Raw genomic sequence first — 16994 nt, 5'->3', positions numbered from 1 at the left:
AGCCCGTGGGATGAATTTGTGAAATGCAAAAATTATACTCAGATATTAACAGTCATTTTAGTTCAGGGCCACATACAGACCAATTCAATCTATCACATATCTGTCACAATCTTTGGTCACATATGGGCAAAAAAATCCCATTTGGACCACATTTGCCTGCAGTTTGAACGTAGCATTAAATCACAGGCGTCAAACATGAGTCCTGGGGGCCAAATCCGGCCCACCAAAGGGTCCAGTCCGGCCCTCAGGATGAATTTGTGAAATGCAAAAATTACACTAAAATATTAACAATCCTTTTAGTTCAGGTTCCACATTCAGATCAATTCAATCTCAACAAGATTCAGTAAAATATGAAATGTCTTAAGAGAAGTAAGTACAGTTTTAACAATCTTCTGCCTGTTATTAAATGATTTGTGTGTTTGTAGAGCTACTGTGATCTTTAAGTTATAACGTACATGTGTAAATGATAAACTGAAGCATAATATTGTTAAAATTACACTTATTTTTTCAGTTTGTTCATGTTATTCACATCTTTTGAAAGGATAGTTTTTAGATGTAAACCTTTTCATAATGTAAATTTACTTTTCTTGCTCTAAAACATAGAGAAAAGTTTGGAGTTGACATTATTTACATATTATTATGTTATTATTTTACTGGTTCGGCCCACTGCAGATCAGATTTAACTGAATGTGGAACTGAACTAAATCGAGTTTGACACCCCTGCCTTAGAGTGAATGTAGAAGTCAACCAAATTTTACTCACTGTGCTCATTATAGACTGTCCCCACATCCAACTGTTCAAATAGATAAAGGTCAGTATAGGAGTAAACATAGACATTTTATACTGAGGTGAAAAGGGGAAACGGTTCACCTTGAATTCACCAATTACAGCATCAGTCCTCAGTGAGCGTGAGTCACACACCTGAGCAACAACAAGGGGAGGATTTCACATTTTAAAGATAATTTATAGACACCTAAAAGAAACAAATAAATATGTGATCTGAGACTGAAGTGGAAAAAAAAAACAATCCAGACTTACAGTGATGAAGATTGGTTCATCAAACAGGTCTGATGGAGTCTCAAAGAAGTTCAGAAAGAATGTCTGTTGAGAGAAATACATGTGGTTTAATAATATGTTGTCTAAAAATGTAATTGTGATCTGAGGAAAATGCTCTTAACACACTCAAAACATCGGGTTATAAAGGTATTGAGGAAGTGAGAAATAACAGTCATTTCCATTTACCTCATCAAACACTGGGTTGTTGCCTTTTCTGATGCGGCTCCTCTTGTTTTGTCCGGCTACTGTTACTTTGACGACGGGCTTGATGTTAATGCCCGGCAACTGTCGCGCCTCAATAATCCGCACCCGAACCTGCACAAAAAGGGGATGGCAAGTGATATGTATGATAGCTTTAAGTCATACCTAATAAATAAATCAAAGCCTCAGTGAAGTGTTGAAGTTAGCTCTTCTTTAAACCAAGGCTAATGATGTTCATTTTGTCTAATGTAATTATACTTTTCCTTTTTTTTAAGACAAGGTATAGTTTTTAGATGTTACCTGAGGAAGACTGGAGTCACAGTTGAAACTGTCAAGCAGGTAACATCTAAAAACTATACCTTGTCTGAACAAAAGAAAAAAAGAAAACTATAATCTTCTTTAAGCTACTTACTACAAACTAGTGTGTTGTCTGTTCCTTGACCAAAAATACATATTGGCTAAAATTTACTTAGAGGGTCAAATGAATAGCCATTTTTGTCAAAAAAAAAAAAAAAAAAAGCTGTAAGACATGTATAGAAGTGTGTGTAAATAATGCTAATCCATTTGTACACAGACTACTGACATTATTTGACAGTGGAAGCTCTATTTTCATAAATATTGGATTTGGAATAGCACGTGTATGTGAAAACTTTTGCTGGTGGACGGACATGACATTACCCATGATGCCCTGGTCAGTACCCGTACTTTATTAGGAATAAACTTATAGACTTACTATTGCTAATTCTGCTCTTCTTCATAAATGTTAGTATTGTGGATCTAAAACAATAACAGCTGACACAAAAACACTAAATGTGTCAGTGGACGGATGTGACATGGTTGTTGTGGATCCCATCATACTGATGCTCTGCAGCCATGTCAGCGTTTACACTAATGATCCCTGTGCAAAAACTAGGATCAGAATTATTTATTGGACAGTTTATCATCAGACTAAAGAGGAAAGAACAATATAGAATTGTTATTTCTTTATAAAAATGCTTCTTATTGTAAAAGTGTTGATGTAAACAGTGCTGTGTGCCATTCTTCATGTATGTATTGGTGGAACAGAAGCAGGATGGATCAGCACCATACTCCAGATTGAACCTGTACAAATAAAACATGTGATATGGAGGAGAGAATCTGGGAAGAAAAACTGGGGAATCTAAAAGAAGAGAAGATTTGTTTTTCAGGTAAATTCAGTTCAAATATAACTTGGCCATTTGTGACATGAAAATATAGCATTAATTGTGCTGAAATTGGACATTTTTGAGCTGAAAACGTAGTTCATATGAGCATCAACATGTTGAACAGAACTGAAATCCTGTCCATTTGAACAACTGTCATTTACCAACACAAAGTTCCTTTGGATTCACTGGGATTGATTTCTTATGCACAAAGACACAAATAAGACCTCTAAACAAATTTTAGCCGACAAGTATGCCAAACTGCAGCAATCAGCGCTTTCCAGATTTTGTGTGAATCCCCAGACACACACACACACACACACACACACACACACACACACACACACAGAGGCCACTTGGCTTTTATAATACAGATGACACACCACCTATAGGTGTGACAGTGTCACTGTCTCCTACTGTAGCGGGTGTGTAATTTCACATACCCCCCACCTTAAGGAGTTATACACAGAGAACTTGTCTTCATTGTATTTCATGCCCTGAATAAAAGTCTTATTCTGTCAAATACTCTGAACCGTCTGTACCTGGAGGTCCTGGGGTTTGTTGGGCAGTGGTTTGGGCTGACTGCTGGCTCCTCTCCTCCTCTTCCTCAGCCCTCCCTGGGGGTTGTATGATGGAGGGGAGCGCTTCGGGGTCTGGGCAGTCGGGGACTCCTGACCAGGGGGACCCTGGGGTCCGACAATCACCATGGAGCGTCCGTCATCGGGGCCCTGGTCCTCAGTGGACTCCAGCATCATCATGCTCTCTGTGTCCTCTTCACCCAAAGTGTCCAGAGAAATCACTGACAGGAACAGACAGTGGAAGAGCTCAGACCCTGTTTTATCCACAGAGCTGATAATGACAATGATCTAAAGCACAGGTGTCAAACACGCGGACAAATCCAGCCCGCTTAAGGGTCCAATCTGGCCCCTGGGATGAATGTGTGAAACGCAAAAATTACACTGAAGATATTAACAATCAATAGTGTAAAAATCATTTTACAGACACATATAAACCAATTAGATCTCAATTTGGTCAGACCACAAAATACTGTCATAATAACCCATAAATAACGACAACTGCAGATTTTATCTTTGTTTTAGTGTAAAAAAACAGTAAAATTACATGAAAATGTTGACATTAACAAACTATCCTTTTACAAAAAATGTGAATAACCTGAAGAAATATGAACAACGTGAAATGTCTTGAGAAAAGTAAATGTAATTTTATCAATGTTATGTGTGTTTGTAATTGTACGTTGTAATGCACAGGTGTAAATGATAAATTGATAAACTGAGGCAGAATATTGTTAAAATTGGACTTGTTTTCTTAAGACATTTCAAGTTGTTCCTGTTATTCTGATTTTTATAGCAAACAAGGTAGATACAAACACTATCATACTGTAATTTTACCTTTTTCACTCTTATTTTATTACTGGTCCGGCCCACTGGAGATCATAGTGGGGTGAATGTGGAACTGAACTAAAGTGACTTTGACAGCCCTGATCTAAAGCCTCATTCAGCCTGTTGACCAAAATCGGTTTACTGGCATATACTCACTGTTAAAAACAGACTTTTGATATGTATTCTCCAACATAGTAAAATACATACGTCTATGTATATATACATATGGAATGGAAAATCACTGCAGCCTAAACAAATTGTGTACATGAAATTCAAATGAACCAAATGATGAAATGACTGATGACACTACTGTATTACTTGTGACGGTGTCCAGCTCCACACTGGGGTTGTTATGGGGCAGAGCCTCCGGCTGTGGAGGAGGCTGGAAGACTGGAGCTGATCCTGGTGGAGGGATGTAGGAGACCTGCAGGGTCAGGGTAGCCTGATGGACACACAATATGGAGGGAGTTTCATAGTTAGGCTTCTTCTTCGCAAGTGGCTGGTTTCTTCATTTTTTCCAGGAACTTCCGATCTCTCCGTTTTCCCTGTCTACCCAGATACACATAACCAGGAGTTTCTAAAATCCATCATATTTGCAGTTTAAAACATAAAGTACATGTGGACATTGGACCCAAACATAGAGAAAAATATCTTTTAAAATAACTGCATCGGTGTGGATGGAACAGTGGGCAATCAGCTGATTGAAGAATATCCTGGTTTTACACTCTATCCTGAAAGCCTTCAATTTTTCTCGAAAATAGGAAACATGCTTCCTTCCATGTGGTGTATTCATTTGTTCATGATTATTTAACATGCCTTTGCAATATACCAGGGAAATGATGTTTTTAAACTGATATTACAATGACTAAATCCCAGAAAAAGACAACACCTCACAAAATGATCTTGGTTTTGTCCAACTCTGCCTGTTTCACTGAGTATTTGGAGTTTTCAGGGTGGAATTCCTGTTGAGGATATCCTAAAGACATAAAGACATATGGCTTGTTGGTCTAGGGGTATGATTCTCACTTTGGGTGTGAGAGGTCCTGGGTTCAAATCCCGGACAAGCCCAGTTCTTTATTCCATTCTCCACATCAGTGCGGTGGAACTTCAGCTGTCAACCTCTATAGCACAGACTGGAACTAACTTGTTGAATGTGGAACCTATAACAACTGGTGCTGTATTTCCATAAATGTACCTGTTGAACACGGCAGTAACAGTAAATCACAAAAACCACAATTAATTTAGGTTAATGGATTACTACGTCAGAAAATCTTTATAATTTATATACCGGGTAACTATTTTCGCTTTGCTCTGACTTAAACTGTGTGCCCATGCGAAATACATGACTGCCGGTGTTTCATTATCTACTCAGATACCCAGTAAAATTTGAGGGCCCGGACCAAGCCGGATTGCCAAAGCGATGGGGGTTATCTTAGAAGGTAAAAGACTTATCACTGGAAGTTGCCGATGGAAAAACACAATAGGAGAATGAAGAAAAAAATCATCAGTAGGCAAGGTTGAAGTTTAAAAAAGGTTAGCCCAGAATCTGGTTTATTGAAGACAGCAATAATTCACAAAAAATCAAAAATTGTGAGTTGTCAGAGAAGGCAGTTTACCACTAGTTTCTCTCAAACACATTATTCGTCTAACATCTTTGTCTGCACAATTAGACCAGCATCTCTTGACCACAAAACGTCCCGAAGTTCTTAATCTGTTTTTTCTGCTCTACGCTCTTTACCACAATTACTTTCCAAAGCTGTAAAATAAATATTTTTTGTTGCACCCAACCTCTTTTCTAAGTTCAGCACACACAAGTGTTAGTTTAAGTTTAACCCCACTCAACTAAAATCAGATCTCCCTCGTTGCACCGGACCCTGTTTCGAAGTTGAGCACACACAGGTGTCAGCCCCAGCCCAACCACACCAACCTAACCTGACTGTTCAGTACAGACAGAATAAAGATATAAAATAATTACAAAATATAAATCAGAATATAACAACTTGGATTCGTGAAAATAAAAGACTCTTCAAGCAAAACAGTCAACTTATAACATTACATTTCTTCTTCTTTCTTTTTTTTCATATCTTTTCACTTTTTTATTGTTTTCTATTGAGGTCAGCTGCGTTTGAGGAGTTGTACGGAAAGTCAGAGTTTTTGCATGGCTCAGAGCAAGGTTCAAAATTACACATTCATCTTCCATTTAAAGTAAGATGCATCTCACGGGCCACATCATGTGAGGAGAAAGATAAAGTGGAGGTACAGGAGTATGACTCAGTTCACAGCCAAGCCCAAGTCTTAAATCGGCTGAATCCTGAATGACTTTAGCTCTTACATGCACGCACAGTGCTGATTTGAGTTTCTTGATTTTTGGTTAAAGCTTTGCCAACAATTGTAAGTTCAAAAACAAATTTAGGATTTACACTATATTGCCAAAAGTATTGGCTCACCCATCCAAATAATCAGACTCAGCTGTTCCAGTCCCTTCCATGTCCACAGGTGTATAAAATCCAGCCCTAGGCATGCAGACTGCTTTTACAAATATTTGTGACAGAATGGGTCGCTCTCAGGAGCTCAGTGAATTCCAGCGTGGAACTGTGATAGGATGCCACCTGTGGAACAAATCCAGTGGTGAAATTTCCTGGCTCCTAAATATTCCACAGTCAACTGTCAGCTGGATTATAAGAAAGTGGAAGTGTTTGGGAACGACGGCAACTCAGCCACGAAGTGGTAGGCCACGGAAACTGACGGAGCGGGGTCAGCGGATGCTGAGGTGCAGAGTGCGAAGAGGTGGCCAACTTTCTGCAGAGTCAATGGTACAGACCTCCAAACTTCATGTGGCCTTCAGATTAGCTCCAGAACAGTGTGCAGAGAGCTTCATGGAATGGGTTTCCGTGGCCGAGCAGCTGCATCCAAGCCGTACATCACTAAGTGCAATGCAGAGCGGTGGATGCAGTGGTGTAAAGCACGCCGCCACTGGACTGTAGAGCAGGGGAGGAGCCTTCTCTGGAGTGACCAATCGCGCTTCTCCATCTGGCGATCTGATGGACGGGTCTGTGTTTGGCGGTCGCCAGGAGAACGATACTTGTGGGACCGCATTGTGCCAAGTGTAAAGTTTGGTGGAGGGGGGGTTATGGTGTGGGGTTGTTTTTCAGGAGCTGGGCTGGGCCCCTTAGTTCCAGTGAAAGGAACTGGGAATGCTTTAGCAGACCAAGACATTTGGGACAATTCCACGCTCCCAACTTTGTGGGAACAGTTTGGAGCTGGCCCCTTCCTCTTCCAACATGACTGTGCACCAGTGCACAAAGCAAGGTCCATTTGGACATGGAGGACAGAGTCTGGTGTGGATGAACTGGACTGGCCTGCACACAGTCCTGACCTCAACCCCATAGAACACCTTTGGATGAATTAGAGCGCAGACTGAGAGCCAGGCCTTCTGTCCAACATCAGTGTGGGACCTCACAAATGCGCTTCAGGAAGAATGGTCCAAAATCCCCATGAACACACTCCTAAACCTTGTGGACAGCCTTCCCAGAAGAGTTGAAGCTGTTAGAGCTGCAAAGGGTGGACCCACGTCAGACTGAACCCATAGACTAGGAATGGGATGGACCTGAAATTCATATGAGAGTCAAGGCAGGTGAGTGAATACTTTTGGCAAAGTAGTGTATGTCAGAGGGACTGCTCTGAGGGTAGTCACATGTGGCTCAGTGGCGTAGAGGACTGATTGGCCTATGGCTACGTTCAGACTGCAGGTAAATGTGGCCCAAATCTGATTTTTTTGCCAATATGTGACCTATATCCAATCTGTTTAAGACAGTTTGAACAGCACTAATCCCATTTTTTCAAATCTGACCCAGACCACTTTCAGATGTGGTCCTAAATCTGATACATATCTGATATTTTCCAATGTGACTTCAGTCTGTACAGCCAGGTCACATTTATCCAACCTTTACATCACTGAAATGCGACAAACGTCACAATTCTGTGTCCCCAGAGGAGTAAAGGCAAAACCATATTTCCTTCCATAAACACAGTGTGTGTCTGCGTGGTCACGTATTCCATCAGGACCTCTTTTGTGCATGTGGGTCACTTCAGGGTCAAATTCATTTCAGACTAAAAAAACTGATAGAAGTCATATTTAATGTGGAATTTGAACGAACACACAAAAAAATCCAAACTGTACGTTAAGACCTGCTGTGTGAACGTAGTCTCAGAGAAATCCCAGGTTCCAGCTCATGTCCGCCCCACTTTCCTCTGCTAATGTGCGTACATGCATATTCTTTGTGTTTTGGATGTTAAGTGGTTTACAACTGACTCTGTTCCTCTTTAGGTCACCAATTTTCCTCACCCTGTCAAAAGAGTTATTATTATGTGTGGTTTAGTGGATGTGACATAAATCAGATTCACTGTAGAGAGGGGAAGACTTTGTTTTGGGTTCAGGAAACAGTGATGTGAAAGTTTCATCTGCAGTCATAAATCTAAAGATGACTCTGGGTGGGAAGTGCCAGCATTTTATATATAGGTTTTATTTGCTTTAGGAAATATTATTGTTTTTTTTTTTCTTTTTTTTGTTTCTACACTTTTAGATCATCCCAAGTATAAGCCACTACCAAATGGTTGTTATTAGTATTAGCGTTACTATCTACAGAACAGAACACATCTCAGAATTGGCTGAATATTCTGATATAATTAAAATGTATGATGGAATAACATAAAAAAATTTCAAAATTAGTGCGGTCAACTGATTAAAATTTTTAATCGGATTTATCAAAGGGTTGCTGTGGATTAATTTCAATAAACCACAACTGAATGTCATTCATTTTTAATCAATATTAACTGTGTTTCATTTTGCATCAGTAAACAGACTCAAGAAAGAAGGGAATATAAAGGGTGTCCCAAAAAAATTGACATCAGAGTGACTACGTGGTCTGGAGAAATGATGTCAAATTTTTTGGGACATCCTGTATCTTTACTTAACGTGTTTGTTGCAAGCTGGGCAGCGCCTTAGCTGAGGTGCTAGCAGAATCCTTGACAAACATTTGCTTTGCATTGATGTGGTATTTGAATCTGGAAGTGCTTCGATGAATATTAAACTCCTTCCTGCAGAGTGTGTCTAAGGCTACGTTCAGACTGCAGCCAAATGTGGTCCAAATCCAATTTTTTACCGCTATTTGACCTGTATCTGACCTGTTAAAGACAGTTTGAACAGCACAAATCCGATTTTTTCAAATCCAACCCAGGCCACTTTCATATGTAGTCCTAAATCCGATACAAATCGGATATTTTCCGATGTGACTTCAGTCTGAACAGCCAGGTCGCATTTATCCGACCTTTACGTCATTGAAATGCCAGTACAGCCCGACTGCAACACGCTTGCAAACAGATATAAGTCACCGGAGATGAGTGTCTTGTCATGAGAGTGTTATGGAGAGGCGGTCAGATACATTTAAACATTCTTCTTGTCATTTGAAAATTATGAATGAAGTCTGTGTGAGTGAAGCCGCTAACATCACTATCCCACCACTCCTGACTCCGACTCTGCATCCAAATACTCTGTTGAACAGACATAGCGGCCATTGCACCACAAAAGGCCAGAGCAAAAAAACTGACTCTGCTCAGTTTTAATCTTCTACGTAAAATTATTTGAATGTAATGGTACTGACTTCGGTTGTAGGGAAACTTGATCAGTGCCACACACACGCCGATACCAGATGCCTCCATACTTCCTTCCATAAACACAGAGTGTGTTGCGTGGTCACATATTGCATCAGGACCTCTTTTGCACATGCAGGTCACTTCAGGGTCGCATTAAGTTCATACTGAGAACTGATAGAAGTTGCATTTAATTTGTAATAGGAACGAGCACACAAAAAATCGGATTTCACAAAAATCCGAATTGCGCATTAAGACCTGCTGTCTGAACGTAACCTAATACTTAATGCGGGTCAACTGTTCTGTCTTGTTTTTTTGTCCTCATATTTCCATCCAGCGGGCCAACGCGCTGTTTATGTTCTTCCATCTTCATGGGTCGGTTCTGCTGGTTCTGCTGCCTGTCACTACTGGATCAACTGACCATTTGTTCATGTGCGTTAACTCTAACTCTACTGGACAAACTGACCCAAATGTGTTGGAGCAGACGTTCACAGTCATTCTGCTGCAGATGAATTAACAGGGTTAACATTTACAATCAGATTAATCATGATGATAGACTAAACCATGTTAATGCTTTAATTTTGACAGTCCTAATCATAATATGAAGAGTGAATATTTATATATTTGGTTTGGTAAATAAAAGCTGAGTATTTATTACCAGTTCACCTCTATTAAAATCAGCTGTTCACCACCAGAAATGAAGCTGAAATATTTCTACTGGGAAAGGAGGAAAATAAGATGTAAGAGATATTGTTGATTATACTTTTGAAGAACTGATGAAGTTAACAAACTTCAACTGAGCAGGGAGAAAAATTGAACGGTGCTGACATATGAGGACTCATCAGGGATTTGAACCTGGAACCCTTTCATTCCCATAGTGACAGTCATACTCCTAGACCTACAAGCCACACACGACCATGAGCAGAGCAGTCCAACAGAGAAAACTGAAAAAGGCCCTCCTTCACAACCACAATACTTGTTTTATCAATTAAAGCAGACGGTGGAGCTGCTTAACATAAATGAACATATAAAAATGACATTCACGCAAAACAAAAAGGCTCTACTAATTTCTAAGTAATAAGTTGTACTTGATCCATGGTTTGTTTCTGCTGTTTTTGCATCATATTGGATGATATTGTGATTAGCATGTGTACACTAAAGAAGATTTTAAGGCGCATGGAGCTGTACAGGAGGAAGAATGAGATGTAGCATCAGTATGTGTAACTATTGTACATTTATCATTAGAACGTCCATGAGGATCCACAGCGCCTCCTGATCTAATTAGGGATTCCGCTGCCTTCATCTTCCATCTCCACAGTCATTTCCATCATATACATCAAGAGCAAAATCTGAATGTATTGTCATGCAGACATGTAGAGAAGAACTTTCATGACCTAGACATGACATATCACACTTTAATTCACTGAACATCACATACTCCACTCTGCCATGGGAGACTGAAGTCTAAACACTGGATGAGCGTCATGTGACATTAATGACCAATCAGTGTCCTTAAAAGACATATCACTATAAGGAACATTCATGATACTGACATCCACATGTGGAATGGGGATTTATCTTGTGTATGCAATTTAGGGTTGGAGGAGCTCTGAACTCTTTGTGGCTGGTGCTAGGTGATCAAACCAACCCAGTGACAGAAGTGGCTCAGTAAGTTGAGTTCAGTTTGGCACTCCCACTCCCACTCCTACTCGTCCTCGTTGTCGTCCACTTATCCAGGTCGTGGGGGCAGATGCCCAGACAGCCCTCTCCCCAGCCACTTACACCAGCTCTTCCGGGGAATCCCGAGGCATTCCCAGGCCACACTACAGATAGAATCCCTCCAGCGCATCCTGGGTCGGCCCTGAGGTCTCCTCCCGGACAGACATGCCCAAAACCCCTCCCCAGGGAGGCATCCAGGAGGCATCCTCACTAGATCAACCACCTCAGCTGGCTCCTCTGGACATGGAGGAGCAGCAGTTCTACTCTGAGTTCTTCCCGGATGTCCTGAGCTCCTCCCCCTATCACTAAGGCTGAGCCCAGACACCCTGTGGAGGAAACTCATTTCGACCGCTTGTACTCATGACCTCGTTCTTTCGCTCATTATCCAGAACTCATGACCATAAGTGAGGGTCAGAACGTAGATCGACCAGAAAATCAAAAGCTTCGCCTTTTGGCGTAGCTCCCTCTGCAGTTTGACACATTTTCAATAAAATACAGGAGCTCAGAATGTGTCTAATTGAATGGCTGAGCCTGAGGATTTAGTTAACATGATGGTCAGGTCATGTGTGGACCTCGTCTTCAGAAACAAAGGGAAGGCAGACTGTTTAGTGACAATCTTTCAGGTCAAATTTTCCGACAAAGCAGCATGTGAATATATGCCGATTTAGCAGCTGACAAAGAAAAGCTTTGTCATGTTAGTTTAGTGTATGTGACACAGCACATGAACACAGCATGATAGTTGTAAAACTGTATGGTTTTACCAAACCTTAATGTCTAAGCCAACAAAAAAAACAGCCCAGCAGCAACAACCAAAACACACAGAAGACACTGTAGATCTCTTGTTTTTCTAATCATTTACCTCCTAGAAAAACAGAAAACCCTTTCAAGGCATCTTTGGTTGCTCTTTATGTAAGTATTAAAAGAAAACACTTTGACATTCAATTGAATAATTGAACCATTTCAAATGAAGGAGCTCAAGTGCATAACTTCATGGTGATCTGCAGTAAAATTTGAAAAAGTTAAAAGACTTATGCACAGACAAAGAGAGCAAGACAAACAGAAGGGCTAGGTTGTTATTGCGCTCACATTCAGGAATGTCTTCCTCTATTTTAAGATTCAGACAGGAAACTCAGAATGACTTATGGTTTGTCACTGAGTTGGGATACAATCAGACTGGAGACAGTGTGTGTTGGTGTGTGTTTGTGCTCACCCCTGTGTTGTTTCTCTTAGTGTCCAACAGGGAGACGGTAAAGGAAGCAGCCAGGTTGGGAGAGTTGAGTACATCTCTGAGAGCCAGTCTCGTCTCTCCCAGGAACCTAAACACACACAATGAATGTCTACGAAAATCGAAATACAGTACATGACCTTTGACACTCTGGTCAAAATCAGACTACGTCACTCACTGATGCTGTTAAATCTCAGATCGTGTTAGGTGCTTTGGTATCTTCTCCTCATCAATTCGCCATTTGGTCTATTTATGAGTTAATACCATTAATAATTTGCAAAAGGGAACCTTAATGTAAAGTGTAAAACAGTAATTTTGTGAAAACACAGATTCATAAAAATCTGACAACCTCTGAGATGATCTTTAAACTGTTATCCATAGACTACTTAATTATGATAGAATTTAAAAGAACCTAAATGATTGCAATGTGAAGTGTTGCAACTGAGGGTTTATTTGCAGCTGCTCTACAGTCTGTTGCGTTAATCATCAAAATCATAGTTAAACTCACTAAGTACATCACAACCCTTCCCAACCACAGCTAAGGAATCAGCTCCACCCCTCACAAAACCAAGTACCTTAGGGTGACATCGGACAACTGATACAATAGGGCACAGTGACACATGTAAAGGCTGAAACCAAGGTTCAAGTTTTTGTTATATTCTACACCTCTGGGCTGCTTGGCTTTGCATAGTTAACAGCAGATTAGTTCTCAACATCTAGTGCATGTGCTGTGTCTTCCTTTATAGATGGCTGTGCACAAGACATTATTATGTTGCCAATTCATCTGTTTTTCAACTTCTTTCATCTCTTTCTTGTTTTTTTGTTTTTCTTCACACCCTTGTTTAACTTTCTGTGATTTGTCCAAGAGAGTCCAAACAATCCAAAAAGTGTCACACTGTACATGAACATACCCATCATTCAGTTTGGTCTGGACCAAGCCCTCCTCTTTTTCCTCATATCAAAGACCAGATCTTTGGTTCACATTGTGGTCCAGGGGAGGTTTCACACCTCCAAATCTGCTTAGAATCAAACCAAATAGTCTTGAAGTCTGGGTCAAATGAGGTTGGTGTGAAATTCCCTAAGCTAGTTAGCCACAGGTTGGCAGTTAACTTTTCATAAAACGGCAGATCGTGGAATCTTCCATCTTAAGTGGAATCATCTCTTTCCATGATACCCAATGCAAGAGTCAACAACACAGTCATTAACATACAGCTGAGAATTCTGGATCCAAGAAACACATGCACGTAACAACAGAGGCTATTGAATGAACGAATTAATCAGTTAACACATCAGTTAGTGAATGGGTGGAAATACAGTTTGAGTGAACAAATCCTCAGTGACCACAATGAGAGGATGACCTGGTTCTTTCAAGCCTGCCCTTTCCCCTCTGAAGGACCTCCTGTACTGTGGACATCTTGATGGAGAGGAACAGTCCTAAAATAAACATCTAAAGGGTGTTTTTCAACTTTGGCTTGATAAAACAAACAACTCTGGGTGACGAGCCACACCCCTGTCAGTGCCCTGAGATTGGTTGGGTTCTTATCTTACAGCGCTTCCTGAATTTTGAATTTCAGTGTTATGGATACAGGACCGTAAGGTTGAATTGTAGAGATTGTGCTGATGTGATAACAGTGGGTAAAAGGAAAACAATGCAAAATATGTTACAACATGACCATTAAGATAAACTGAGTTTGTTTTGTGCACACTTTCACTGTGGTTAATACCTGTTTCTCCCCATCTTCTCATGGTCTTTGACAACGCAGTGCAGCTCAGCTCCAGAGTCCAGAGGAATCCCCTTCAGATCCCATTCAAAGCCCTGAACAGATGCACAAATATACCAGCTTAATACAGGTAAAACAGGGTCTCTTCTCTGTGTTGAATAGCAGTCTGACCAACTGTCAAAAGATTTAAACACTAATGACTGTCACCAGAGATAGAGACCAAGAATGAGCCCGGTGTAATCAGAACTTAGAGCTGGTCTCCTGTAGACAGAGGGCTTTGGGTCAATCACTGCAGTTTGATGAACCACTACTGCTACGACTATGTTCATTTCATTATTATAATCCCAATTATCCACCATATTATTAGATTAGGTATCTATTCATCCAAAACTGCAGGTCTTGTTGGGTGTTCCCAGTCTGCAGTGGGTAGTAACTACCTACCAAAAGTGATCTACAGAAAGACCAGGGCACTCATGTACAAAGACCTGCGTGGATTTCATACTGAAACCTGGCGTACATCCAAATCCAGAAAAGTCTGTACACACAAAAAAATTCAGATGAACAAAACTGAGTGTACGCCCGTGTCCAAGCATATTTCCTTTGTACATCCCAATCAGCGTGGAACTGATCGCATATGTTGGAGTACCTGACTCCTCCCTCTCCACGCCGACATTTAAATATGCAAATCAGTATAATCAGGGTCTGCAGGTGGGATTCCCTCTAGAATTCCCCTCTACATGATCAGATGATGATGTCAAGATGGACGCGAAGCGGAGACCGAAACAGGTGGAAGGAGAAAAGAGACAAACTAAGCCCATTTGAGCAGAGAGTCACCGCTACTGTGAGTGACACTGGTCTGACTGGGGTGACTGGGATCACCCCCAAGGTAAATATAGATTTAGTATTTGTGTAAGTCACACATTTGTCCATTCTACAGGTCATACAATAGTCTGATCACAGCCAAACAAGATAAAGGTTCATGTGTAATCATGTCAGGAAATCAAAGAGGAAATCAAAGACTTTGACTTGTATTTAATCACTGCATTTATTATTTCCCAAAAGACAATGAGACAGAAGATGGTGAGATGCAGTCTCAGCCTGTCACAGACCGTGGGATTCCACCAGCCCAACAGCTGCTGATGCCCATCTTCGGCCGTGCTCACTGGAGTCACAAGAGGACATCATGAGGGCGGTGTCAATGAGCGCCTGGACCGACTTATAAATGTTCTCACACACATTAATATTACATTAAATGCATTTATCAACCAGTGAATTCTGTGTCCTTGTTTCCTTATGTGGTTTGAAATCGCATCCTGTTCGGATGGCAGGATTGGCATTGGTTCTGGTGGGGAAAGTGCTGCTCTGATAGTATAATTGCGTGCAGGAACAAGCTAATGTCATGTATTGTGTGTATTAAGATGGGTGTCAGACCACGATCATGTCTGATGAAAAGCCGATCCCTGAAACATTACTGTGGTGAATAAACATCTCCTTGGGAGCTCACAGATTATCTCATTTTTTATTAAGACGGGTACAATGCAGACAGAATTTCCCTATGGATACAATAAGCAAGTTGATTTTAATCTCAACATAACATAAACGTAACATGTTCTAATATTATATATCAACAGTTGAGACCTGAGGCTTGGACTTAACAAGAAAGTGTGCTGTGCCATCTGGCATAGGGGCTACGTCCAGATGACAACGCTCATGGTAGGGCTGCTCGATTATAGAAAAAAAAAAATCACGATTATTTTAGCAATAATTGAAATCACGATTATTAAAAACCATTATTTGTTAACCTTAAAGTTGTTTATTTTTATCTTGCAAAACAATGTAAAATATACTCTTTAAACATAAATAAAGCTTTTAACCACTAAAGCAAAGTATGTTCACTTTTGTACGAAACAAAAAAATCTTTGAATGCAAATAAGTGTACTGTAAATTCAAGTATGTTTCCTTTTGTAAATAAATAGTGCACTGTAATTAAACTGCTACAGACTTGCCATAGAACTGTAGCAATAAAAAAAAAAAAAAAAAACTCACGTAAAGTGCAAATTATAAATTCAAGTATGTTCAATGTAGTATGAAACACAGTAAATTCAGTGGCGTGCCGTGAGGTTTCAGTTCAGGCCTTCTGTATAATCAGCCATCTAGAATACGTACGTTAGGGTTATACGGGTTAGGTTAGGTTAATACGGGAGTTGCAGCATAAAGAGATTCGGAAACTGAAGACTGCATTGCGGACGAAGTTGTTTTTATGTGTTTTAGTTTTTCATAAGATTATGATAACGGTGGCGGTGGTTAAACTTTAAATGGTTAAAAAGGTTTGTTGTGTTAGCGGTCGGTGCGGTTTTTGCACGTGATGTGTTTTTGCTCTTCGTCTTCTTCATCAAACCCAAAGTGATTACATACAATTGTATTTGACTTGCCTTTTTTGTTTACCAAGCACTTCTGCTGTGATTCTCCTGCCATTTGTCCAGACCGCTAGGTACAACTTTCCTCTTGGGGTGGACCTGCCGGCTAGCAGGCAGCTGTAGCTTAGAGGGGGGCGGGGCAGAGCAGCTCATGGGAGCTTGCGTGCGCGTGAATTAAACAACTCAAAATTAATAATCGTTTTTTTCTCGATTACATAATTTTTGTAATCGTTGCGTCTAATAATCGAAATTGTAATTGAATTTCGATTAATTGCACAGCCCTAGCTCATGGTATTTTTTTTGTGGATTCTGAAAGTTTTGCATCCACACACGTACTGTTTCAAGAAATATCTGCACCCAGGTGGAAAACGGGAGAACGGGGTTCAAATGGTATGCCACACCTACGTATACGTGGCGCTGTACAC

The 16994-nt window shown here is 40.5% G+C and overlaps 1 protein-coding gene and 1 non-coding gene across 2 annotated transcripts in view; one reads left to right on the top strand and one right to left on the bottom strand.

Moving 5' to 3' along the window:
- The window catches only part of dysf (dysferlin, limb girdle muscular dystrophy 2B (autosomal recessive)), a 285908-nt gene that overhangs the window by 230253 nt on the left and 38661 nt on the right, over positions 1 to 16994 (bottom strand). The window contains exons 3-10 of the mRNA XM_030162629.1: positions 14156 to 14247; positions 12417 to 12522; positions 4157 to 4280; positions 2981 to 3237; positions 1243 to 1371; positions 1039 to 1101; positions 871 to 921; positions 763 to 793 (exon numbers count right to left, since the gene is read on the bottom strand). Coding sequence (XP_030018489.1) covers positions 763 to 793; positions 871 to 921; positions 1039 to 1101; positions 1243 to 1371; positions 2981 to 3237; positions 4157 to 4280; positions 12417 to 12522; positions 14156 to 14247 — 853 coding nt within the window. The remainder of the gene's footprint in view (positions 1 to 762; positions 794 to 870; positions 922 to 1038; positions 1102 to 1242; positions 1372 to 2980; positions 3238 to 4156; positions 4281 to 12416; positions 12523 to 14155; positions 14248 to 16994) is intronic.
- On the top strand, positions 4835 to 4906 carry trnap-ugg (transfer RNA proline (anticodon UGG)). Its single transcript has one exon. It is a non-coding gene; the product is annotated as a tRNA-Pro (tRNA).

The sequence above is a fragment of the Sphaeramia orbicularis genome, chromosome 18 (genome assembly GCF_902148855.1).
Source record: "Sphaeramia orbicularis chromosome 18, fSphaOr1.1, whole genome shotgun sequence".
NCBI classification, from domain to species: Eukaryota; Metazoa; Chordata; class Actinopteri; order Kurtiformes; family Apogonidae; genus Sphaeramia; species Sphaeramia orbicularis.
This window is presented reverse-complemented; position numbering and strand designations above follow the sequence as displayed.